This window comes from Palaemon carinicauda, chromosome 30 (genome assembly GCF_036898095.1).
Source record: "Palaemon carinicauda isolate YSFRI2023 chromosome 30, ASM3689809v2, whole genome shotgun sequence".
Classification (NCBI taxonomy): Eukaryota; Metazoa; Arthropoda; class Malacostraca; order Decapoda; family Palaemonidae; genus Palaemon; species Palaemon carinicauda.
Window position 1 is genome coordinate 92,878,656 of NC_090754.1, and position 24,948 is coordinate 92,903,603.

Sequence of the window (24,948 nt, forward strand, 5' to 3'; positions counted from 1 at the left end):
GCACTCTCACTCCTTTCTATTACACCCATACGCTCTAATTCCTGACACTGCTCCTCTATCTCCTTGGCAATAGGCGGAGAAAAATGCCTGGGACGCTGATATATGGGGGTATCATCACTGAGAACTATTTTAAATTCTGGCAGGTCTGACCCCCCACAATCATCGTCACCGAGACTCATAACTCTTCGCTTATCCCATAACATCTTAAGCAAACGTTCCCTTTCGACCTCATTTATGCTCTCATCTAACTTAATTCTTCCTTTCAACGTATCGTAATCCCAATCGTCATCGTTCTTTACCTTACCAGCCATTACCTGTCTCGCCTTAACATATCTTCCATCCTCTACATTAATCAGTGTATACATACATCCCATGCAATCGCCCTCACGTATTCCACATACTCTCTTCCTCCTAACACTCGGCAACAACCTTACATACACCTGGGGTTCCTGCATATTCATAACACCATCATATATATACGCACTCGTTTTCACCAAATTACCTGCTTCCATACCTTCCACTACATATTCATCCTTGTCACTATTTGAAATTCCCAGACTGCTCGGCCATGCAACTTTTACACTAATAACCTCACCTTCCTTACCCGATAACTTTACACTTTCCTTTGCTACCAACGGCACTCCCTTCCACACCTTCGTACTCACTCTGCCGTCTTCCTTTAAATAGAATTCCCCACAAATATTACCTTCAACCTTTATTTCTATCATATTCACACTTGGATGTACAATCATACCACATTTTTTCAGAAATTTATACCCAAGCAGTACGTCATATTTCTCATTCGCTCCCTCGACCACGTAAAAATCATTATCCTCCATCATCAGCCCCCAATCATAACATTTTCCCGCAACTTCCCTTGCACAGGCATACGCAAATTACCAATGCTTTTTACCTCACCCTTACATCCCTTAAATTCACAAACCTCTTTTACCTTATCATATGCATTCCTAAACATTAAATTGACACCACAACCAGTATCAATCAAACCAACCAACTCTGCACCATTAAAAATCATTTTCACACTCATGCAATCATGTGCTCTTTCTCCCATCACATCTTCATGCAATAAACCCTCACGAACATGCATCACATTCACTCCCCACACACACGAGGACTCACCCAGCTGAACCCTCTGATTAATTAGTTTCCCGAACATCCTGGCTGACTTGACCCCTTCTTTCTACAAACCCTAGCTACATGCCCATCTGCACCACATTCAGTACACTTACCCCGCGGCTCCTTGCACATTCTAGCATAATGACTATCCTTACCACAATTACCACAAATTACATTCATACGATTACTACGGCATCCGCTCGCTATGTGCCCAGTCATACCACACCGATAACACTTAACCACTTTCTCTTTCTTACAGTCGCTAATACGATGCCCTGTCTCTCCACACCCGAAACATGCTCCTAATGCCCATCTACACTCGTTCTTTTTATGTCCTACCTTCCCACACCTATAACACCTCTCTTCACGGATACCACTACCTAACCTAACTTGCTGCGTGTACTAGCACTTCTATCTCTCCAAACTTGATTTCCCTGTCTAAACCCGTCATTTCTCGGCATGGGTATTCCTACATTACTCACCCTAACACTTCTATATACTACACTATCAGCTGCCCTCATTGGCCCTCTCATAACAGCATCTCTAAAACTACCAAATTCTGGCACACATTCCTCCATTCCAGTTCTTACACTCACAGATTTACTTTCTTTCATACACCTATCCAACTCGTAATCCTCAACTATCTCTAAAATATCATCCCAAGTTAATCTCTCTCTAGTCCACCTCATTTTCTCCTTCCGTTTCAAATTAATAAACTCACACACACTCTCTGGTACTGTACCCAAAAACTTCTTCATTAGTTCCTTATTTTCATTTATTCCTTCGTCCCCATACTTCTTTCTAGCCAATGTTTCTAACCGACATACATACATCGAGATTGCTTCACCCACCTTCATTCGTGCTTCATCAAAATCATTTTTTCGCTTATACCTAACGCTACCTTTCATACGTTTTACCTGTTCAATTATCCTCTTCTTTACACTTTCATACTCAACCTCTCCTACACTCATTATCACCCCATACATCGTCAACAAATATCCTGACAAAAATTCTCCCAACTCCCTAGCCCAAACTCTCTTACTATCCCCATACTTAGCCTGACAAAACTTTTCATATTCCCTAAAGAAGTCATATACATCCCTACTGCTATGTTCATTAAAACTTTCACACCTAGGTACCTCTCTCATAAACACTGTCTTACAAACTTCCTCTACTTTATTCTCACTACTATCTTCACTGTCTACTCCCTTCTTGTTGCCTTCTTCTTCATTTGAATATAATGAATCTAATTCTACACTCAAAGTCCTATCTTTAACTATTCCCTTCTTACCCTTTTTCTTACTTACCACCTTCACCCATTCCTGATCATCCTCACTCACACCCTGACCTTTCTTCTTTTCTTTCTTCACACTATCTTTACCTTTCTTCTCAGTCTTCCTATCACCCTTCGTTCCAATCTTACTATGTCTAGGCCCTTTACTTTCAATATCACTATCACTACTTTCCCCATTATCACTTACCCTATCCTCTTCTACCATCAACCCGTTACCAGAAGCAGAAGCCACTCCTCCGACTGCACCTTCACCCATGACAGTTTTCATCATCCCCATTACTTGCCCTAACATAGCTTCCATTCGTTTCTCATTTTCTCGCATCCTCATCTCAACACCCTCTTCCACTCTCTCTACAGTTCCCTTTAACTCCCTAAGCTCCTTCTGCATCGCCGCATTCTCCCAGTTCAACCTCTCATTCTCTACTAGCAACCTCTGTTTCTCAACTATCCACATCTGCTCCTGTTCTTTATAATACCGCAATTCCTCCTCCAAAGCCTCGTATTTACCTTCCATTTTTCTTCAACCTTAATCCTAATTCCGTCCTTCGTCAAAGAGTCCAGCTTCAATCCCACCTCTCAAGTCCCTGATCGGGCGCCAAATTTATGTGGCGGGATGTAAACAAAACACAAACCCCCACACCTTTGATCACTCTTGCCTTCCCTTATCCCACAATACAAACTTTCCCCTTACTTTACTTTAAACTGGACGATTGCACGAAGGGGAAAACAAACAAAACATAACCTTAAAACTATATTCACCGCAACCAAAACAGAAAAATCATACATCATTAAACAAACTTAACACAAAAACAGACAAAAATAACACTTTTATATTTATATTATAGCGGTGTGTGTGGGTACACAGAACTCACCAATCAAAACCTTTACGAATTCAACACCAACAGTCCCCACACAGTAACGAAAAACACTTAAACACTAAAATAAATCATATACCACAACCCAGAAATAAATCACATCTAACACCAACATAAGCGAGAACGCCAAAATATTAAATATATAAGTTGTGTGGTAACCGTAGTCCACAGACTCCACACACTGGCAACAATCCTTGTAGCCAATTGCCACAAATCCCTGCAGTCAATTCGACTGTCCAATCACATTAAAGGGGTCATCATCATCGTAAACAACAAATTTATTTCCAGCCGGGTCGTCAACGCTCAAATTCTCTATTTATATAAATATCCGCAGTCTAACTATGTTCATTGTACGGTCCAGGTCGTCATCATCAAGCTATTCATACAAAGCACACAGCACACGGCTGGCAAACACCACCTTCCAGGCCAAACTAAAACTCAAAGGAGCCTAAAGGAGGAATTACGGCCTGCAATAAAAAAGAAAAAACGCTTACGAAAACTCCTAACTAACTAAACTATCGCACTATAATCAAAGATAAATAATAAACTTTCTATCACTCATGAACGCGCCTAACAAAAATAAATAAAAACAGTACTTACTCAGAATATAAAAAAAAGCTTCACCGCCGGCTTTCGAAGAACAAAAAAATAGAACCGACTCCTACTACAGTCAGAGATCCAATGCTTTCGCCCAAGACATTCATCACCGCCCTATCCTAGCTAAAAAAAATGTAAACAAACAACCTCAAATATACCGACAGTCATAACAACAACAACCAATCATTCGCTAACTACCCTTGTTCTTCGGCGCGCACCGCGGACACACAAAACACGCACACACAAACGCACATACACACACACTCTCTCGCGCACGTGCGATCTAACAAAACTAAAGCAAATGAAATTCTCTCTCTCTCTCTCTCTCTCTCTCTCTGAAAAAACTAAAGCAAATAAACACTTTCTCTCTCTCTCTCTCTCTCTCTCTCTCTCTCTCTCTCTCTCTCTCTCTCTCTCTCTCTCTCTCTCTCTCTCACAAAACTAAGCAAATAAACACCCACACTCTCTCTCTCTCTCTCTCTCTCTCTCTCTCTCTCTCTCTCTCTCTCTCTCTCTCTCTCTCTCTCTAATGACAAAGCTAAAGCAAATAAAATGTCTCGATTTAACAATACTAAAACAACTCTCTCTCTCTCTCTCTCTCTCTCTCTCTCTCTCTCTCTCTCTCTCTCTCTCTCTCTCTCGATTTGGCAAAACAAAAAAATAAATTAAAATAAAATTAATCCTCCACATCATGTTAATCTCCTTATATAGCCATCAAAATGAAAATTTGTTCCTATGCAGATAATCCTTTAATGAGGAGTGTAACTTCACTGAAAGGCGTAAGCTATTCCAGCTGTTGAATCATTATTTGGGCAGTTAGCTAATGACAGCTCGTGCAGGGATGTACTCTCCTACCTGTCGGGGGCGTAGACTTGCACTTTGACTGCAGCTGCAAGGAGTACAGGCATACTGTTGCTACCATTCAAAAATCATCTGTTCTTTTCATTCCAGTTTGAATCAATGGGTATTGCCTTTAAGTACTGAGAAGACTCAAGAAATATGAATATGTTTGTTACAATATTTGTGATTCATTCAGTTAATAGTCACTAATAAATGTGGGCAGAATTGAAACACGTTCTGCGACATCCTCTCTTTATTAGTATTCTAAGTTATTGTTTACAAGTGTAGATTACAACTAGGTGTGGTACCACATCTTTATGAAATTGTCGTATAACTTGCTTTACGTCTTTGCAATTGATTATATTTATTAACTCAAATAATAAATTAGAAATATTAATTATTGTAACAATGTTGAGGCAAAAGTGTAAAGCAGTGTAGCAGGGTTAAGATTAAGTATGCTACTGATCACCTCAAGAAATGTACTTTTTACTGGGAACATAACTGCCTGCAATGGGTGTATATCACCAAGAAGCTAAATGATATTTCTCAGATTCAATATTGGTGACACTGAAATTGATACCAAAGCTCTATAGCTACTCCTTCCTTGGCAGGGAACTCAATTTCCCTGTGGCTCCTTCAAATTGCCCTCAGGACTTGTCCTCTGAGAGGACTCATATGGCCAGAAAGGTCTCTCGGCTCTACCTTGCTACAAGGTTTAAAAGGGGAATTGTCACTTCTTCTTATTGAGGGCTATACTCTTGAAGCTCATCGGTCAGACCAACAACAACATTTATCTGAGGAATATGTAGCCTTTCATGGTCCTTTTTTATGCCCTATCAATCATGAAGCTGACTGAGGTCTTGAGGGTTACCAAGGAAGAGATAAGTTTTGAAAAATGCGAAAGAAGGCACACAGTAATGTTATAGTTAGGCAAAGTGGCTCTCCTGCAATGTGATCATTACAGAACAATAAGGTGACCTAGCTTGTAAAAATATTGGTAAAGCTCCTCGGGGAAAGGCTTAGAAAATTTTTCAAAATTAATTTCTCATGCCATAGATCAACAATAGAAACTGTCTTTAGCCAGGCAAATGTGAAAAAAAGGTACCATGGTAAGAGATATATAGCTGTGGATGATAGGCATGGGATAAAGTCATTAAATGTATTATATCTCACACTCATCTTTGTTCTTTTTTGTGTATAAAGTGTAAATGAACCAGTGAGATCAATATTTGTGGGTTTGGGATGTGTTCCATGATTCATGCATGTGTAAACAAAATAATTGTCGGGTTTGTTTCACCACAATCCCATCAATTGCATAAATTGCTATTTGGGCAGAGGGCTGAGAAGCTGAATTGTATGCTTAATCTATAAGAGGACTTGGGTGCTAGAATTAAGGATATCTTAATATGTCTGGTAGTTCGTTAGAAGAAGAAAGTAATCTATTTTCTTCAGTCTGTTCTGATTTGTAGCAATGAGCAGCAATAATTTTTTCTACTTTTCAGATTTAGAATGGCTAATTGGTTCTGATGAAGATAAAGACATGGAAGTAACAATTACATATCTACCAGAGATGAGTCTTGAGATAGAAAATACAAACATTGATGACTTAAATTGGTTGCATGAAATACCACAAACTAAAGCTTTGGATTTGTTGGAAAAGGATATGTACAAATATAAGCAGGTACAGTATAATCCTCTTTATTGTAAGCTGTATAAACAGTATGTTAGCAAGTATACATTATTTTAAGCTGCACGAAGTATAGGCTATATCACTTGATATTGATAAAAGATACTCAAGGGTATTTGATAATTCAGTTCCATGGTAGGTTTACCTGCAATTAAAAAGAAGTAAACAATCAATCGTACATAAATCCACTAGGAATAATGTCTTTTTGGGAGAATGAACAAATGGTTAAGTAGCATAGGAGACGATTATTCACGAGGGGTTAAATATTGTAGCTAATGATTAGAATTTTGACAAAACGGGAAAGAATATAATCGGTTTAACTTGCAACTATTTCATGACTGGTCTTTCAGGTAAAAAGAAAAGTGATTTCAATGAATCTTTACCATTATTCATATGATATATAGGTCAAACACGGGCCTCTAACAACAAAAGTTGAGGAGTGAGTTATCCCTTAGTATTGTGTTTCCTACTGCTGGGATACAGTAGCATGTGCTTCTTGCCATGAGATATGTGAAAAGGAAAAATCTTTAATAATGAAAAAAATAAACTGTACAGTGCTGTTCCAACCTGTTCCTACTTGCCACTTTTTCTCATGTAGCAGAGGGGATTGTAATATAACGACTATGATAAACGAGCAGTTAGTGTATGGAGGAAAAAAGTTGACAAGAGTTGAATATATTCATGTTGAATATTTTTGAAAAACTCTCAAGAATTATATTAAAAGACATATCTTCACCAAGCAACCATATCTCCTTGTTTCTCACTCGCCCCAGTTGGGGAGAGTAATAGGATTATGATATCAGCTTAGCTGGAATGGCTGTTAAACTTGATTAACAAGGTAGTTACTGGTTGGGAGCCATAACTGCTTTCTGTCGTCCCTCACTAGTGTGGCCTTACTATAACGTAAACCTAATAAGATTGGAGAAATCATTGTCTTGCCCAACATTTTAGAAGCCAAACTCCAAGTTGTTCCTCCTCCTTTGCATCAACTTCAGTAGATTCTTCAGACGGGGAACTTCTAGAATAAGAAAAAGTAGGCCTAGAAGTTATCATTTAAGAGTCAGTCTATGAGACTGAGACCAAACTCTAGCTGCATATGCGTGGATGAGTCGATGCGATGCCAAGCATCAGCCTAGCCAGGGGAGGTGTATCAGTACGTGGTACAGGTGCTCGCATTCCTGTTACCTACCCTCGGTCTCATACCGAACTGAGGACCCTCATAGTTAGCCGAGATGAAGGGAGCCACCCTTCTTCCCTTTCCGGTACAATCTACAGATCTCTCTCTCATGGGAGAGAGCAGCATTGCATGCCAAAATCTCTCACACTAAAAAGTATTGGCATGCCGTATTAGGTGCTTACGCTCCTTCTACCTTTGGTTATTCTCGTACCAACCCAAGTTTGCTCGACTGAACCTTCCGACTCTGCTACTTCTGCCTTGTTGACAAAGAAATTGTCCAAGTTCAGAAAGACCAGTCAGCTGAAATATAATGAGCTCGCCCGACCTCTCCCTGGAGAAGAAATTTTTACCCCATTTCGTCTAAAGACGGTCCCAGGGCAAGCAAATGCCTTTTACGGCTGAAACAAAGCATTATCTATCCTTGCAGAGAATGAATAAATGGAACAGAGGTTCCAAGAGAAAAGACGTCCCTCCCATAACACTAACCACAAGAGTTAGTCCATTCGGCCGGGCAGATTGCTGCGGAGATATGAAAACATGTTTGTTCCAACACGGAGTACTTACCTCGAACTACTTTCTTAGGAGTATCTGGGATCTCCTCCCATCCGACCAGAATTTTGTGTAGTTTACCCTACTCCCGTTTTCTATGCGGGGTAATCTCTGGCGGAGTGATACGCGCCCAGAGACGACCCGGGGTCAGAGAGCATGCTTGCTCAGGTCACGATCTCCAGTAAGTTTTTGGTCGCATCGGCGTTAACACCCCGACGTTCTCTCTTAACCCAGTGCGACCCTTTGTGTCTCACGCGGTCCCTTTGTGTGCTTCCCTATCCTTTCCCTCTGTGTTCCTGTGTCTCACGGTGTCTTACTAGTGCGTTATGGAGCATCCCCGTCGTTGCCCTGGGCCTGTGGCCGGAAAATCGTGTGGTGCTTTCCTCTCTAAGCCCGAAGTCGACCCGCACTCCTTGAGTTCGTCGTGTAGGGGCAGTGTGTGTTCCCCTACAGCCACGTGTCCGGAGTGCGAGTCCTGGAATGAAGTGCAGTGGGTGCGATACGGCACTAAGAAGAAGAAGGCCTCTCGACGGTCCCCTAGGAAGTCCAGCGTCTCTTCGCCTCTCGCTTCGCCCGGCATCCCGTCGGACAGAGTCTCTCTGCCGTCTTCCCCTACCCAGGGTAGGGGCCGAGGTAAGTCTGTTGCGGGGAAGCGGCCTGTGGCCCTTCCCCAGGAGTCTGATTTACCTGACAGTGGGATTGTCTTCAGTCCAGGCAAGTGGGGGGCCTGAGGGAGGGGCGGGTGTGTATCCGGGGGACGGAGCCCTGGCGAAAGCAGGTCCCGTCTCGTCGGACGATCCGATGTGGGGTAAAACGGCTGCATTCTCTTCTCCCGCCTCTTGGCCAGGTTTTTCAGGTGCGTCAGCAGCCGAGGGTGCCGCCGAGAAGGACGACTCGCCGCCATCAGACACCCTCGTGTGGGCGCCTCCGAAGACACCCTTTAGATCTCCCCTGAGGATGGAAGAGGAGTTTGAGACCTGGTTCCCCAGTGAGGAGCTCCGCCGCACCTTCAGCTACGTTCCCGGCGGACTTAATGGAGCCTTCGTTGCCGGCTGAACCCCATGCAGAACCACCAGCAACGCGGCACGATTCAGGCCCTCCAACGAGGTCCTACAGGTCTTCGGGCTCCTGGGTCGAGGCCTACTCCTACTCGTCGGAAGACGGAGCCCCGAGAGACCATAGGAGACGGCGAGATAGGTCCCGCAGGAGGCGATCTCGCTCGCGTTCCCATTCAAGATCCCGCCACGTGAGTAGACGTTCTAGATCCCCCAGGAGAAAGTTCAGGAGAAGCCTTTCGCCGGAGGAAGAATGGGTGCGAGTCTCCATCCCCCGTAGCCAACTCCTGGTGGCTGCAGCAGTTGCGGGCACCTCGGGATGGCGCCCTAGGCCCTGCTCACTGGTAGGTTTTGTCGCTGAAACTAAGTATAACCGACGGAGGGACTTGTCTCATCAGGCACCAAGGGATAGGCATAAGTCTGCGAAGGTTCCGACTCCACCCACCCAGCGGGGAGAGTCGCCCCTTCGGTCTGGCAGCCGCGTCCCAGCCTCAAGATCTACGATGAGTCGTCCAGAACGAGAGAAACACCTTTCCTCGACGGGCAAGCCAGCGGCGATGCCCATCCTACTGCCTGAAGTGAGGGGACTGGACCACTCCAGGAGGATGCCTCCCCCTCGTACAACTTCCCCTGTCGGGGGTCCTCCGTCACGAGAACTGGGACGCCCAACGTAGAATGTAGAGGACGGGAAAGAAGGTTCGCTAGCGGAGGTTTCTGCATACAGGAGGGTGATAGGCCTCATCCGACGGCACCATAGGCTGGACGAACTGGAGCCCTCTACTGACGAGGTCTGGCTCTCGAGCCTCAGCAGGCTGGTGGATGCGCCTGTACAACAGAGGCCCTCGCTAGCCCTCCCTTTAGCTAGATATGTGAAGTTGGGATTTGCCGCACGTTAATAAGATTGTGGCCAACCATGCGGAAGCTCTCAAGAACCAGAGCTCCTCTAGACTTCTCCAGGGTCTGAAGACGCAGTCCCGGTTCTACCTCCCGGAAGGACACCGCGCGGGGCCCTGCGCAGTGGAACCAGCAGTCGCCATCTTGGGACAGGGTGCAGCAGTGGAGAGAGCTACCACGGCCCCAGTTTGTTTCTCCCCGGCGGAAACTGCCATGATGGAGGAGCTGTCTAGGGACTTGGTTCACGTGTCGTCGTGGCTGGATTGGTGGGCCTCCACGGTGGTAGGGTTCCAGTCCTCGCACGACCTCTCAATCCCGGAGAATCAGGCCTTGCTGAAGGAGCTGATTAGCTCGGGAGGTAAGGCCCTGAAGTTCCTTTCCTATCAGTCCATAGCACAAACTACCTACTGGATACTGAGGAAAAGGGACACAGTGCTCAGCAGACTTGTAAGGCGGCTCCCTGAAAAGGGAAGCGAGGTCCCTGAGGAGCCTTCCACTGTGGGACAAGTCAGTTTTCCCCCTCAAGGAAGTGGAAGAGACGGTGGGGAGGGTGAGGAAACTAAAGGATGCGGAGAACCCAGGCCCCATCCAGCAAGAACACCCACCCATAGAAGGGCACCTTCTGACGTCCCTCTCCCCCCTCGCGCCTCACCTAACCTGTCCAGGAGAGACGCCCCTACTACATCCTGGCAGCAACCTTCGTAGCCCCACGTAGGGGAACGTCGGCTGCGCAGTCAGCATTCAGGCCCTCCTATTCAGCCGCCAGAAGAGGTCGTTCGGGCCGCGCCTCTCAAAGGAGATAGGGAGAGAGGCCCCCTACTCCTGCCGAAGCCTCAGGTGGGGGGATGCCTCAAACATTCTTGGCAAGCATGGCGGGACCACGTATCGGACCCGTGGACCGTGACAGTCCTGAAAGAAGGGTACAGGTTGCCCTTCCTGGTGGACCCCCTACCTCTGATACCAGATCTACAGGCGGAATGGTTGGCACCGAAGGACCCCTTGAGAAGGACGGCCCTGCAAGAAGAGGTCTCTGCTATGCTGGCGAAAGGGGCAATGGAACCAGTCAAGAACCCAGGTCCAGGGTTCTACAGCAGACTCTTCCTGGTGGAGAAAGCGACAGGGGTCTGGAGACCAGTCATAGACCTCTCAGCCCTCAACAGGTTCGTGTGCAAGACCAACTTCAAGATGGACACTCCGAAGTCGGTCCTAGCGCCCTTGAGGGAAGGAGATTTCATGATGTCCATAGACCTCAAGGACGCATACTTCCAGGTCCCTGTCCACCCCTCCAGCAGGAAGTACCTAAGGGTGAAATGTGGTACCCAAACGTTACAGTTCAAGACCCTTTGCCTCGGTCTGTCCACAGCCCCTCAGGTCTTCACGAGGATCTTCGCGACAGTCTCAGCCTGGGAACATGAACAGGGCATCCGCCTGATTCGGTACCTGGGGAGTACTGAGGGGGCAAGGCGCGAAGCTCCTGCAGTTCTGCAGCGTCCTGGGTATCACCATCAACCTGGAGAAGTCCCAACTGATACCCTCTACCAGGATGACCTACCTCGGGATGGTCCTGAACTCCTGGTTGGCGAGAGCATTCCCTTCCGTGGAGAGATTGGACAACCTGAGCCAGATCCTACGGCCCTTCCTGTCGGGTCAACCCAGGAGAGCCAGGGACTGGAAGAGGCTGATAGGCCACCTCGTGTCATTGGAGAAGCTAGTCCCACAGGGGAGACTCAAACTCAGGGGAGTACAATGGAACCTGAAGGAGGCCTGGAACCAGAGAGACTCCCCGCACAAGGTGGTCCCGATGTCCCCGGAGACAAAGGAGGTCCTCGAGTGGTGGCACGACACATCGAACATCCTCAAGGGGATGCCCTTCGCGGCCGACCCTCCGGAGATGCTCCTGTTCACGGACGCATCCAAGGAGGGTTTGGGTGCTCATCTCTTCGACAACACAGCGAGAGGAAGATGGGGAGCCGAAGAGAAGAACCTGCACATCAACGTACTGGAAATGATGGCAGTGCAAAGGGCGTGCCTAGAGTTCGTTCAGAGGCTCCGGGGAAACACTGTGGCACTGATGTGCGACAACGCCACGGTGGTGGCCTACATAAAGAAGCAAGGAGGACTAAAATCGAGGGAGTTGTGCAGCCTCACATTAGAGTTCCTGGAATGGGCCGAAAGGGAGCAGATCAAGATCTTGGCCAGGTTCATTCCAGGGAAGAGGAACGTCCTGGCCGGCGGCCTCAGCAGAATGGGTCAAGTGGTGGGGTCCGAGTGGTCCTTGCACCCAGAAGTGGCCAAGACTCTGATTCAGAAGTGGGGCTCGCCAGTAATAGCCCTCTTCACCACGAGACTGAACGCACAGCTCCCCGTGTTCGAGGATGCCTTCTAGCATCCTTGGGACAACCTCGACGTTTACGCCTTCCCTCCCTTCGGAATGCTCAGACAAGTCCTCAACAGGGTGAGGAGAACGGACAACCTGTGGATGACTTTGGTAGCGCCCTGGTGGCCAGAGAGAGAGTGGTTCGCGGATCTAAAGGAACTGGCGCGCCTTCCACCTTGGCCCCTTCCGGACAGATCAGACCTTCTCCGGCAGCCACATTTTCAAAGGTTCCACGAAAACCCTCGGTCCCTCTGCCTTCACGCGTGGAGGTTATCGAGCGTCTCCTGAGGAAGGAAGGGGGTATTCGGCGAAGACCGCAACAAGGATGTCAGGTTACCTAAGACGGTCGTCAGCCGCTGTGTACCAGGCTAAATGGGCTACCTTCACGAAGTGGTGCGTCGCGAAGAACGTCAAGCCGTTGAAAGCCTCCATCCCGGAGATAGCCAACTTCCTAGTCTATCTCAGGGACGAAGTAAATATGTCCATCCCAGCCATTAATGAAGTCCGAGCCGCCCTAGGACAAGTCTTCCTCCTGAAGGGCATCGACCTGGGTTCCTCCAGACACATCTCAATGCTCATCAAGAGCTTCGAGCAATCATGCCCCCCTCAAGCAGTTAGAGTGCCCCAGTGGGACGTGGCTAGGGTCCTGAAGATGCTGTCAGAACCTCCCTTCGAACCCCTGAAGGACATCTTGGACAAGGAGCTCACCCTCAAGACAGTTTATCTGTTAGCACTGGCATCAGCAAAACGGGTAGGGGAGCTTCATGGACTTTCATACGAGGTGTCACACTCGAAGGGCTGGCGTGAAGCTACCTTCAGGTTCGTACCATCCTTCGTGGCCAAGACCCTGAACCCAGCAGTCTGGGACCCCAAGTTTGAAGGATTCTTGGTGCCGGCAATCCCACGTTCAGACAACCCGAAGGACTTGCGGCTGTGCCCTGTCAGAGCAGTACGGAAGTACTTGGAGAGGACAGCCAGACTTAGACCCGAAATCAAGAGTCGGTTTGTTTCTTCAGGATTAGTAAAGAAACCAGTCTCCAAAAATACGATCTCCTCCTGGCTACGGCAAGTGATCATGAGAGCCTACAGTAGTGTAGGGATTCCTATTCCGGGTAAGCCTAGACCCCACGACATCAGAGGTCTGAGTACTTCGTTGGCCTTTGAGAAGAACATGGCAGTCGGCCAAATCCTGCGGGCGGGTACTTGGGCTAATCAGTCAACCTTCACAGCTCACTACTTGAAGGAATGCTCGAGGAGGTCCTTGGACGGATTCTCTCTCGGTCCCGTCATTTCAGCGCTTCAAAAGATTTAAAGGTTTATCCCCAGGGAAACCACGGGCAGAGTCAAAGAGACACAGGTCCCTTCCTTACCCCCCCCCCCCCCCTGTTCCCTTATTACCTTCCCTGAAATGACCCTGAAATCCTTTAACTTCCATGGGATACATTGTCAGTGAATGGATACGTCTCCAAGGATTTTTACAGACGTGAGTTACTTAGACACTTAAGATAGTTTTTTGGGTAGTTTTCCCTATTTCTCGTGTTTTCTTTCGGAGGGTCAGCAGAACCTAGCCTCCTATCTAAGTTCCCCCCTTTTCTCTTCTCATCACGGTCTCTGGGTCCTGTGGTACACTCCCACTTCCTAAGGTATAAGTCTCCTAAGAAAGTAGTTCGAGGTAAGTACTCCGTGTTGGAACAAATCACAAATTTTTAAGTAATTTGTATTTTTCCTAACTGTACTTACCTCAAATTACTTTCGGGTTATGGCCCGCCCATCCTACCCCGAGTGCCTTACAGGACTTAATAGAAACCTATCTGTCAAAACTTACTGGAGATCGAGACCTGAGCAAGCATACTCTCTGACCCCGGGTCGTCTCTGGGCATATCACTCCGCCAGAGATTACCACGCATAGAAAACGGGAGTAGGGTAAACTACACAAAATTCTGGTCGGATGGGAGGAGATCAAAGATACTCCTAAGAAAGTAGTTCGAGGTAAGTACTATTAGGAAAAATACAAATTACTTAAAATTTGTGATGTGCAGTTTCATGAAAAGCCTTTCTTTAAGAGGAGAAGCTGTATAACCTTCCATGCTTGAAGTTTAAAGGATCCTGCAGCGCAGTGGAAGATGCTGGCGTAGCAGGTCTGGAAGAGTAGGCAATTCTCTCAAGGTTTTGTTGTATGGAGCAGCAGGTCTGAGTACCATTCCCTCCTGGCACATTTTAGTGCTACAAGTCATTAGTAGCCTTGCCGTTGCTCAAACTTGATTTAGGATTTTAACAGGCAAAATTGCAGCAATCCTACAAATGTTGAGATCTTCCCACAGAAGCTAGAACACTTTCTTGAATAGTTTTTTGGGTCTGGAACTGGAGAGTAATCAGGAACTTATGGTTCAGGAAGTCACAAACAGATACACTGAGAACCTTACAAAGTCATAGGATCTCAGATGCGATATAAGGGCCCAAAGACCATCCTGACCCCCCAATCTGCATCTTTCTGCTGAATTTGACTGCTACAATGGTCCTTTTGTCCAGGATGAAAAGAGCTGACGTGGTAATCAAGACACAGTACCTCCTGCCTTGCTTATCAAAAGAGGGCAAATATTCTGGAGGACTAAGCAGGAGCTTGCATTTGATATGTTCTTGGCAATCTTAAGCTGCCCAGGAACCTTACACAATATGCTGGCCCCTTTCAGGTGTTCATATCTTCCAGCCACCATGCAGTTGTATGTCTTCTCTGAACTCCTTCCTGATCCTAACTGGATATAGTGGAGTGTCCAGATACAGTGACCAGGAACCTTTAGTCCCAAATGCAGAGATTGAAGACAAAATCAGCCTCCCGGGAATAACTGAACTATTCAATGATGTAAGTGCACCTGGAACTTCTTCCAGTGGTGTGGTGGAAGAAAGGACTGTCGCATGAAGGGGAGAGTTACCTCTCTTATACAAGAAATCCTTTCCTGGGATGGGCCTGCTTTACCTTCCACTGTATCTATATCCATCCCTAGGTACACTATTCTTTGAGTGGGGATTGGAGTAGGACAGAATTTTCTATATTCATCATGACTCCCAAGTCTTGAGAGAACTCTGTTTAGATACCAGATCAGGCGAAATCCATAGGCATGCGCCCACAAGGAAAGATCCCTTGTGAACGTTAACAGGTAGAAGTAGTGAATTTTGAGTTGTATTTCCTTTTTTTTTACTACTACAAAGGGGTATTTCTTGGAATAGGGGTGGATAAGGATTTGGGAGTATACTACCTTCAAACACAAAATGATCATGCAGTCCTGAGGCCTGATCGCCTGTTTTACCAAGTCCGTAGTCTTCATCCTGGATTATGTCTGCCAGATAAACTCTTTCGAAGCCGAGAGATCGGAGATCGATCTCCAGAGCTGGGGCAGTTAAGAAGCAGTTTTACTCTCTGACCTTAATGTAGAAGGTTGTAGGCTATCGTACATGACATCACGCTGTGGGATAGAGCCTTGACAATTCTTCCTCTATCTCAGCTGGCAGTAAGAGAGAAGGTTCCTTTTAAGATTAGTTTTAAAAACACAACCCTTCTTGGCAGCCAATCCATTTGCGTAATCTCGAAGTCATGTCATTCCGACGCTTTTAGCACCCAGTGGGCCCACTGTGAACTCTACCATCTCGGCTCCTGTCAGGACAATGTCTTTCACTGCCTGCCTCTTGCTAGGGTTGTAAATTCCTGTGTCTGCTAGAAAGCCAATTGTACCAAACCAGTAGTCAATCCAAGAAGCCGCTTGCATGGTAACCATAGCTGTGTCTGCCATACTAAACACCTCAAGCTGCTTTGAAGAAACTGGAACCTCTGAAAGATGTTCTGCCAAGCAACCCAGTGTCCAGGTAGAAACTGCAGTAATGAGGGGAAGGGCCTGGCTGCCTGCCTCCGATAGTATTTTCTCCACCTTCAAAAGGCTGCAGGAATTAAGAGGGAGGATCTCCCCTGCTTTCAAAAGAGTCCATTTCTGGAGACTTCCCTTTTCTAAATTATCTTGGCTAAGGCTGACCAAGCTAGCTGGGTGTTTTGCTGCTAGGGCCTGGACAGAGGTCAAAGGCTACCTTCCTGTCTTTTGACAGAAGACTAGGCTTGTAGACCTAGGCCATAGACCTTTCTGATACAGCGTAGCAACCTTGAGAAATGTCAAATCCGTATCTCTCTCTTCCACATCTGGGAGGGAGAACACACGTGTTAGCCATAGCCATTATGGTGCTTATCTGATGAAGATGCTCCTGTAATAGTGCACCTGGAAGACACCTATAAGGTATTGAGTGTCTGTACACTTGTTAATACATGCATCTAGTAGAACTACTTGCAGAGACAAAGAATCTGGGAAAGCAACTGATAATGGAGACCTCAGGAATGGCAAGGCCCTAGGATTGAAGCTGAAGAAGGCACCCGTAGTTGTCAGCAGCACCTTGCAAGTTCCTTTGAAGGTCTCTAGGCAGGCTTTTCTTCCCGAATGGAGCCTTTAGAACAACCTTTCCCTGAAGGCAGCAGGTAAACTTGAAGAGCTGCCGCCCTCAGGGAAAGGTTGTTCTAAAGGCTCCATTCGGGAAGAAAAGTCTTGAAATGGGAAGGCCTTTCTACTTCAAGTGTTAAGTGAGAGATTGTGGCTAAACCACCTCAAGAATTAATCTAGGGATACTTTAGACTGCTTCCTTGAGACAAAAATCAGATAAACAAGAAAGTCCAGGCCCCCTGAATGCCAGGCAGGGATGACACTAAAGGCTATGAGCACACACTTCCCAGAAGTCCTTGGTTGCAGTCAATGCTTTTTCAGAAACCCAGAAGAAACTTCTCAAACTCGAGAAGGCAACATTTGCTAAAAGCCCTCTAAAATACAATCCGTTAACACTGGAAAAGGTAGAAAAAAAATAATTATGCCGAAACTTCAGCCAGCGAGGACATATAACTAATGGCTGAGATATAGGTGAGTTATCAGTGAGCCGATGGGCTACCGATATTTTTTTACCTGCAGTTTTCCAGCTGCGATATTTTGTATTCTCCTACATGAAAGGATGATGGTTTGTTTTCTTGTAGGTACAAACTAGTTTTTCCAAATGTTGTTCAAGCTTGTGCTTGAAGCATGTACCATACATTAAACTGTTAAAGCTTGTGCGTGAAGCATGTAGCATATGAATTAAGTTAATATTAAAATGGCAAATTTTACTAAGAACATTTCTTTGTTTCTCAGGTGGATTATTTTAATTTCTCAGAAGCATATTTAAAAGGCAGCAATGAAGGTAAACCAGTTCATACATTGGTACTTTGGGGGTCACTAGTTGATCAGTCTTGCTGAGGATCAGGACGAGCACTACGAGAAGGTCCTCTTTCATCTTCCAAGGTGCTGTCATTACTTCACAAGAATTTTATATCTTCATGGGTGCTACATTCAGAACTGGAGGTCAGTATTTAGAAGTAAAACAAATTATACCATTCATAGTTTTTTAATAAAATCTGGGAACAAAAATTAATAAATCACACTGTAAGGGTAAACACATCACTTATGAAAATGTAAATTTTAAATATTTAACTTAGCCGGTGAATATATATAGCTGCAACTCTGTTGCTCGACAGACAAAAAACTGTAAAAAACTCGCCAGCGATCGCTATACAGGTTGCGGGTGTGCCCATCAGCGCCAACTGTCGGCCAGATACCATACTCAATGTAAACAAAGACTCAATTTCTTCTCTGTCGACGTGTCGACAAGACGTACTTTTACTCGCTGTAGAACCTGGAGTTTTCTCAACATATTTGGTGAAGTACTTCATTTTGGTTTGAGCTTTCGCAGTGCAGGTGTTTTATCTTCATCTTAAATCTTGAACTCGTTTTGGATAGATTTAATTTTTGGTGATAAAGAGAGTATGGACTTTCTTTGACTTTTAAATGGCCGACCCTTCCCTTAGACGGAAGTGTGTTTAGGCTTTTAGTAATTATCTTATCACGTTATAAATTAATTATAGATTTTCCTCTATATATTTTATATCTCACCGCCTTTATTAGGCCTCTTCGATTAACTTTCCATTTATAATAAACATAAAAATAAATTTTAATGATTTGTTTATATGCGACCTTTCCTGAGAGTAGGCGGTCCTAACTTGGAAACCGAAGTTAAAAACGTTGAGCCCTTTCAATCGTAAATAGCTTTTAAAGAGCTAATGATTTAAAACTTTTTAAATGAATATTTTTAATAAATATTTTTCAATATTAAACTTAGCCGGTGATTATATAAGCTGCAGCTCTGCTGCCCGACAGAAAAACTCTACGTTCAAAATACACCAGCGATCGCTATGCAGGTAGGGGGTGTACATCAACAGCGCCATCTGTCGAGCAGGTACTCAGTACTCCATGTAAACACAGAACCAATTTTCTCTCTGTCGTGCCACCGGCAAGACCTACTAAATTCGCTGTTGCTTACTGGATTGGTTTTCACATATTTTGGTGAAGTACACATTTCTAGTTATTAGCTTTCGCTTTGCAGAGGTTATCTTCAATACATCCTTGCATTCTTTTATTGATTTTGGGTTATTTGTTGACGACTTTGGATAGATTTTGAATTCCCCTTTGACTAATTCAAGATGGCTGACCCTTCTCAAGTCCCTAAATTCAGGAAGTGTAATGCTAGGGACTGTTCAAGGCGTCTTCCGAAGGCCTCTATCGATCCTCACACCATTTGTTCCAATTGTCGGGATAAGACCTGTCAATTGGAAGATCGATGTGAGGAATGCGTTGGGCTTTCGGAATTCGATTTCATCGAATTCCAGAAATACACACGTAGGCTAGGCTAGAGAGAGATAGGGTCAGGAGAAGTTCATCTCGCTCCATTGATTTTTCCTCTCCTCATGCCCCACAACCTATTCCTTCCCCTGTAGTGGTTGCTCCTGATCCCCCTTCTAGCACTCAACAACCTTCGATGGCAGATATGATGCGTGCCATCCAGGCTCTGGGTGAGAGAGTCGAGTCATTGGCGAGTGACCGTAACCAACTCATGGCAGACGTCAAGGAGTTGAAGTGTAAGAGTGCAGTGGGTAGTGACAAAGTGAGTGGTAGTGTTGTGGAAAGTGTTGTAGATAGTGTTGCGCTTGAGGGTTCGTCTGTTCGTGCCTGTCGTCCTCCCAGTCCGGGACCTCTTGCAAGCTCCCAAGCCCAGGGGAGAAGCAATGTCGTACGACCAAAGAGTTCGAGAGGCTTTAATCAGCGAACAGACGTTCCCTCCGTGGTTTCGGACGTATCTAACCAAGATCGCCCCACCCACAAGAAGACGAGAGAGCCCATTTATTCCTCGTCTGCGGAAGACGTTTCTCGAAAGAAACAATGGACCAAGGTCTCGCGGCCTCTTAAACGCAAGTCGGTCCCTTCCGCGCAAGTCCAACGGCCCAGTTGTAGCCACTGGGTCAGTTCGGACTCGCTGCAGTCTTCCGATGACTGCACACCTCCTAAGAGAGGCAAAGCGGTACCGCATCAGGCAGTAACACCGTCTGTTGCCGCATCTTCTACTGTAGACCCTAAGTGGTCTTTGCTGCAGACCATGCAGACACAGTTGACGTCATTAATGCAGGACTTTCGTGCGGAGAAGGTTGACGCTGCACCAACCGCTAGCCTACAACCACCCACGGTTGTGCGTCCAGTGGACGCTGAGGCTACCTTCTCCCGCACTCCAGCTGTGAGAGTCCCGCCACCCATGCGTTCCAGTGTACCCTGCCAGCCGCATGTTGACGTTCAGCGACGCACGGAACCTTCCGTTGACGTTCGCGAGTTACAACAACAACCTAAGTTGTTTTGTTTTGACGCGGTGCGTCAACCTCCGCAACCCAGTGTGGTTACCACTACTCGCCCACAGCAGACTAGACAGTCAGGAGTAGACGCTTTGCGCCCCCGCGCTGCTATGGTTGTTGCCAGCTCACAGACTGGGCAACAGTTCCATGACGTTGCGTCCGGTGCAGTCACGCATGCACCCGTGCTGCCGGACTCAGTTGACCAGCCAATTCCTACTCCTTTGCCGCTTCCTCCTCAGTATTCAGATGATGAACTCTCTGATGATGACGACGCTGCACACATTGACGACCCGCATACGGACATCGACGAACCCAAGACCACGCAACCCTCCTTGGACTTTAGGAAAGTTCTTGCACTGTTCAGGGAGATGTATCCTGATCAGTTTGTTTCTGCGGCCCCACGCTCTCCTCCATCTGAGTTCGCTTTAGGCACGCAGTCATCCGCGCCTGCCTTTACGAAGCTCGTCCTCGCCCGCTCGTCTAAGAGAGCTTTAAGAGTGTTGGGAGAATGGATGCAGTCCAAAAAGCACCTTGGGAAGACAGCATTCTCGTTTCCCCCTGCGAAACTCTCTTCCAGATCGAGCGTCTGGTATGCCACGGGAGAAGTTCTCGGCTTGGGAGTTCCTGCCTCTGCCCAGGGCGACTTCTCAAGTCTAGTAGACTCTCCCCGCAGGCTAGCCATGAGACGCTCCAAGATTTGTTGGACTCCTTCAGACTTAGACCATCTGATGAAAGGAGTGTTCAGAGCCTTCGAGGTTTTTAACTTTTTGGATTGGTATTTGGGAGCGTTGAGCAGGAAGACCTCCCCTTCTGACAAGGAAACTTCCATGCTCATTATGTCCTGCATGGACAAGGCCATACGGGACGGTTCCAGTGAGCTTGCGGCTTCGTTCGTTTCCGGGGTCCTCAAGAAACGGGAAAACCTTTGCTCCTTCTTGTCAGCTGGAGTAACACAATGTCAGAGATCGGAACTTATGTTTGCTCCTCTCTCAAAGTGCCTTTTCCCAGAGGAGTTGATAAAGGAGATTGCTGCCTCCTTGATTCAAAAAGACACGCTGGTTGCGTCATCTGCCCGCAAAGCCACCCCTTTGCCTACCGTGTCTAGACCCAGGATGGACACTCCAGCGTCCAGATTTATTCCGCCCTTTCGTGGCAGAGCCTCCAGCAGAGGAGGTGCTCGTGCCGAAGGGAGACGTGGGAATAAGAAGAAAGGTACCAAGTCCTTTAAGGGCAGAGTCTGACTGCCACCTTCTTCAGACAGCAGTGGGAGCCAGACTCAAGAACTTCTGGCAGTCCTGGGAGAAAAGGGGCGCAGATGCACAATCTGTGAAGTTGCTCAGAGAAGGGTACAAGATCCCGTTTGTACGCAAACCCCCTCTAGCAACGTCTCCCATCGACCTCTCTCCCAGGTACAGAGAGGAGGACAAGAGACTAGCTTTGAAGCAAGAGGTGTCTCTCTTACTAGAAAAGGGAGCGGTAGTCAAAGTCCGGGACCATCAATCCCCGGGCTTCTACAACCGTCTCTTCTTAGTGGTAAAGAAGACAGGAGGGTGGAGGCCGGTGCTAGACGTCAGTGCTCTGAATGTCTTTGTCACAAAGCAGACGTTCGCCATGGAGACGACAAAGTCTGTTCTAGCAGCGGTCAGGAAGGAAGACTGGATGGTCTCTTTAGACCTAAAGGACGCTTACTTTCACGTCCCCATCCACCCAGATTCCCAACCTTTTCTAAGGTTCGTTTACGGGAAGGTTGTCTACCAATTTCAAGCCCTGTGCTTTGGCCTAAGCACGGCGCCTCTTGTCTTTACGAAACTGATGAGGAATATTGCCAAATTCCTGCATTTAGCGGACATCAGAGCCTCCCTCTATTTGGACGACTGGCTTCTAAGAGCTTCTTCCAGTCGTCGCTGTCTGGAGAATCTAAAGTGGACTCTAGATCTGACCAAGGAATTGGGTCTCCTGGTCAATATGGAAAAGTCCCAACTGGTCCCATCCCAAACTATAGTGTACTTAGGGATGGAGATTCACAGTCAAGCTTTTCGGGCTTTTCCGTCGGCCCCCAGAACAAGTCAAGCCCAATGATGCATCCAGAACATGCTAAAGAAGGACCGATGTTCAGTCAGACAGTGGATGAGTCTGATAGGGACGCTTTCATCCCTGGAACAGTTCATTGCGTTAGGGAGACTGCACCTCCGTCCCCTTCAATTTCACCTAGCTGTTCACTGGAAAAAGGACAAGACGCTAGAAGCGGTCTCGATCCCCATTTCCGAGAAGATGAAGTCATCACTGACTTGGTGGAAGGACAACATCTACCTCAGAGAGGGTCTGCCCCTGGCTGTTCAGACCCCCAACCACGTTCTCTTCTCGGACGCATCGGACACGGGCTGGGGTGCGACATTAGACGGTCGGGAATGCTCGGGAACTTGGAACCCGAATCAAAGAACGTTACATATCAACTGCAAGGAGCTACTGGCAGTTCATCTGGCCTTCAAAAGCTTCAAGTCCCTCCTTCTAGGCAAGGTGGTGGAGGTGAACTCAGACAACACCACGGCCTTGGCGTACATCTCCAAGCAAGGAGGGACCCATTCTATGACGTTGTACGAGATCGCAAGGGACCTCCTCACCTGGTCAAGAGATCTAAACCTTTCTCTAGTAACGAGGTTCATTCAAGGCAACATGAATGTCATGGCGGACTGCCTCAGTCGGAAGGGTCAAATCATCCCAACAGAATGGACCCTACACAAGGATGTGTGCAAGAGACTATGGGCCACATGGGGCCAACCTACCATAGATCTCTTTGCAACCTCGATGACCAAGAGGCTCCCAATTTATTGCTCGCCAATCCCGGACCCAGCAGCAGTTCATATAGATGCCTTTCTACTGGATTGGTCCCATCTAGACCTTTATGCATTCCCCCCATTCAAGATTGTCAACAAGGTACTGCAGAAGTTCGCCTCTCACGAAGGGACAAGGTTGACGTTAGTTGCTCCCCTCTGGCCCGCGAGAAAATGGTTCACCGAGGTACTTCAATGGCTGGTGGACGTTCCCAGAACTCTTCCTCTAAGAGTGGACCTTCTACGTCAGCCACACGTAAAGAAGGTACACCCAAGCCTCCACGCTCTTCGTCTGACTGCCTTCAGACTATCGAAAGACTCTCGAGAGCTAGAGGCTTTTCGAAGGAGGCAGCCAGGGCGATTGCTAGAGCAAGGAGGACATCCACTCTTAGAGTCTACCAGTCGAAGTGGGAAGTCTTCCGAAGCTGGTGCAAGTCGGTATCAGTATCCTCAACCAGTACCTCTGTAACCCAAATAGCTGACTTCCTATTATACCTGAGGAAGGAAAGATCTCTTTCAGCTCCCACGATCAAAGGTTACAGAAGCATGTTGGCAGCAGTCTTCCGTCACAGAGGCTTAGATCTTTCTAACAACAAAGATCTACAGGACCTCCTTAAGTCTTTTGAGACCTCGAAGGAGCGTCGTTGGGCTACACCAGGTTGGAATTTAGACGTGGTACTAAGATTCCTTATGTCAGAAAGGTTCGAGCCACTACAATCAGCCTCCTTTAAGGATCTCACTTTAAAGACTCTTTTCCTCGTTTGCTTAGCAACAGCTAAAAGAGTCAGTGAGATACACCCCTTCAGCAGGAACATCGGATTTTCATCTGAAACGGCTACATGTTCTTTACAGCTTGGTTTTCTAGCCAAAAACGAACTACCTTCTCGTCCTTGGCCGAAATCGTTCGATATTCCAAGCCTTTCTAATTTGGTTGGAAATGAACTAGAAAGAGTCTTATGCCCTGTTAGAGCTCTTAAGTTCTATTTAAGACGAACTAAACCTTTACGAGGACAGTCAGAAGCTTTATGGTGTGCTATTAAGAAACCTTCTTTACCTATGTCAAAGAATGCAGTTTCCTATTATATCAGACTGTTGATACGAGAAGCTCATTCCCATCTGAATGAGGAAGACCATGCTTTGCTGAAGGTAAGGACACATGAAGTTAGAGCTGTCGCAACTTCAGTGGCCTTTAAACAAAATAGATCTCTGCAGAGTATAATGGACGCAACCTATTGGAGAAGCAAGTCAGTGTTCGCGTCTTTTTATCTTAAAGATGTCCAGTCTCTTTACGAGAACTGCTACACCCTGGGACCATTCGTAGCAGCGAGTGCAGTAGTGGGTGAGGGCTCAACCACTACATTCCCCTAATTCCATAACCTTTTTTAATCTTTCTCTTGAAATGTTTTTTATTGTTGTTTTTTGGGTTGTCCGGAAGGCTAAGAAGCCTTTCGCATCCTGGTTGATTTGGCGGGTGGTCAAATTCTTTTCTTGAGAAGCGCCTAGATTAGAGGTTTTGATGAGGTCCTTTAGTATGGGTGGCAACCCTTGATACTTCAGCTCCTAGGAGTCGCTCAGCATCCTGTGAGGATCGCGAGGCTCAGTAAGGAAGACGTACTTAAGAAGGCAGAGTAATTGTTCAAGTCGACTTCCTTACCAGGTACTTATTTATTTTATGTTTGTTATTTTGAATAACTGCTAAAATGAAATACAAAATACTTAGCTCATAATAATGTAAACAAGTAATGCTGGTCTCTACCCACCCCCCTGGGTGTGAATCAGCTTATATAATCACCGGCTAAGTTTAATATTGAAAAATGTTATTTTTATTAATAAAATAAATTTT

The 24,948-nt window shown here is 46.5% G+C and overlaps 1 protein-coding gene across 5 annotated transcripts in view; it reads left to right on the forward strand.

Moving 5' to 3' along the window:
* Window positions 1-24,948, forward strand: part of LOC137623351 (selenoprotein N-like) — a 153,237-nt gene that overhangs the window by 118,743 nt on the left and 9,546 nt on the right. For all 5 annotated transcript variants that reach the window (XM_068354176.1, XM_068354180.1, XM_068354177.1 and 2 more), the window contains 2 exons: window positions 6,246-6,424; window positions 17,693-17,902. In XM_068354176.1, the coding sequence (XP_068210277.1) occupies window positions 6,246-6,424; window positions 17,693-17,797 (284 nt within the window). In that variant the 3' untranslated portion in view covers window positions 17,798-17,902. The remainder of the gene's footprint in view (window positions 1-6,245; window positions 6,425-17,692; window positions 17,903-24,948) is intronic.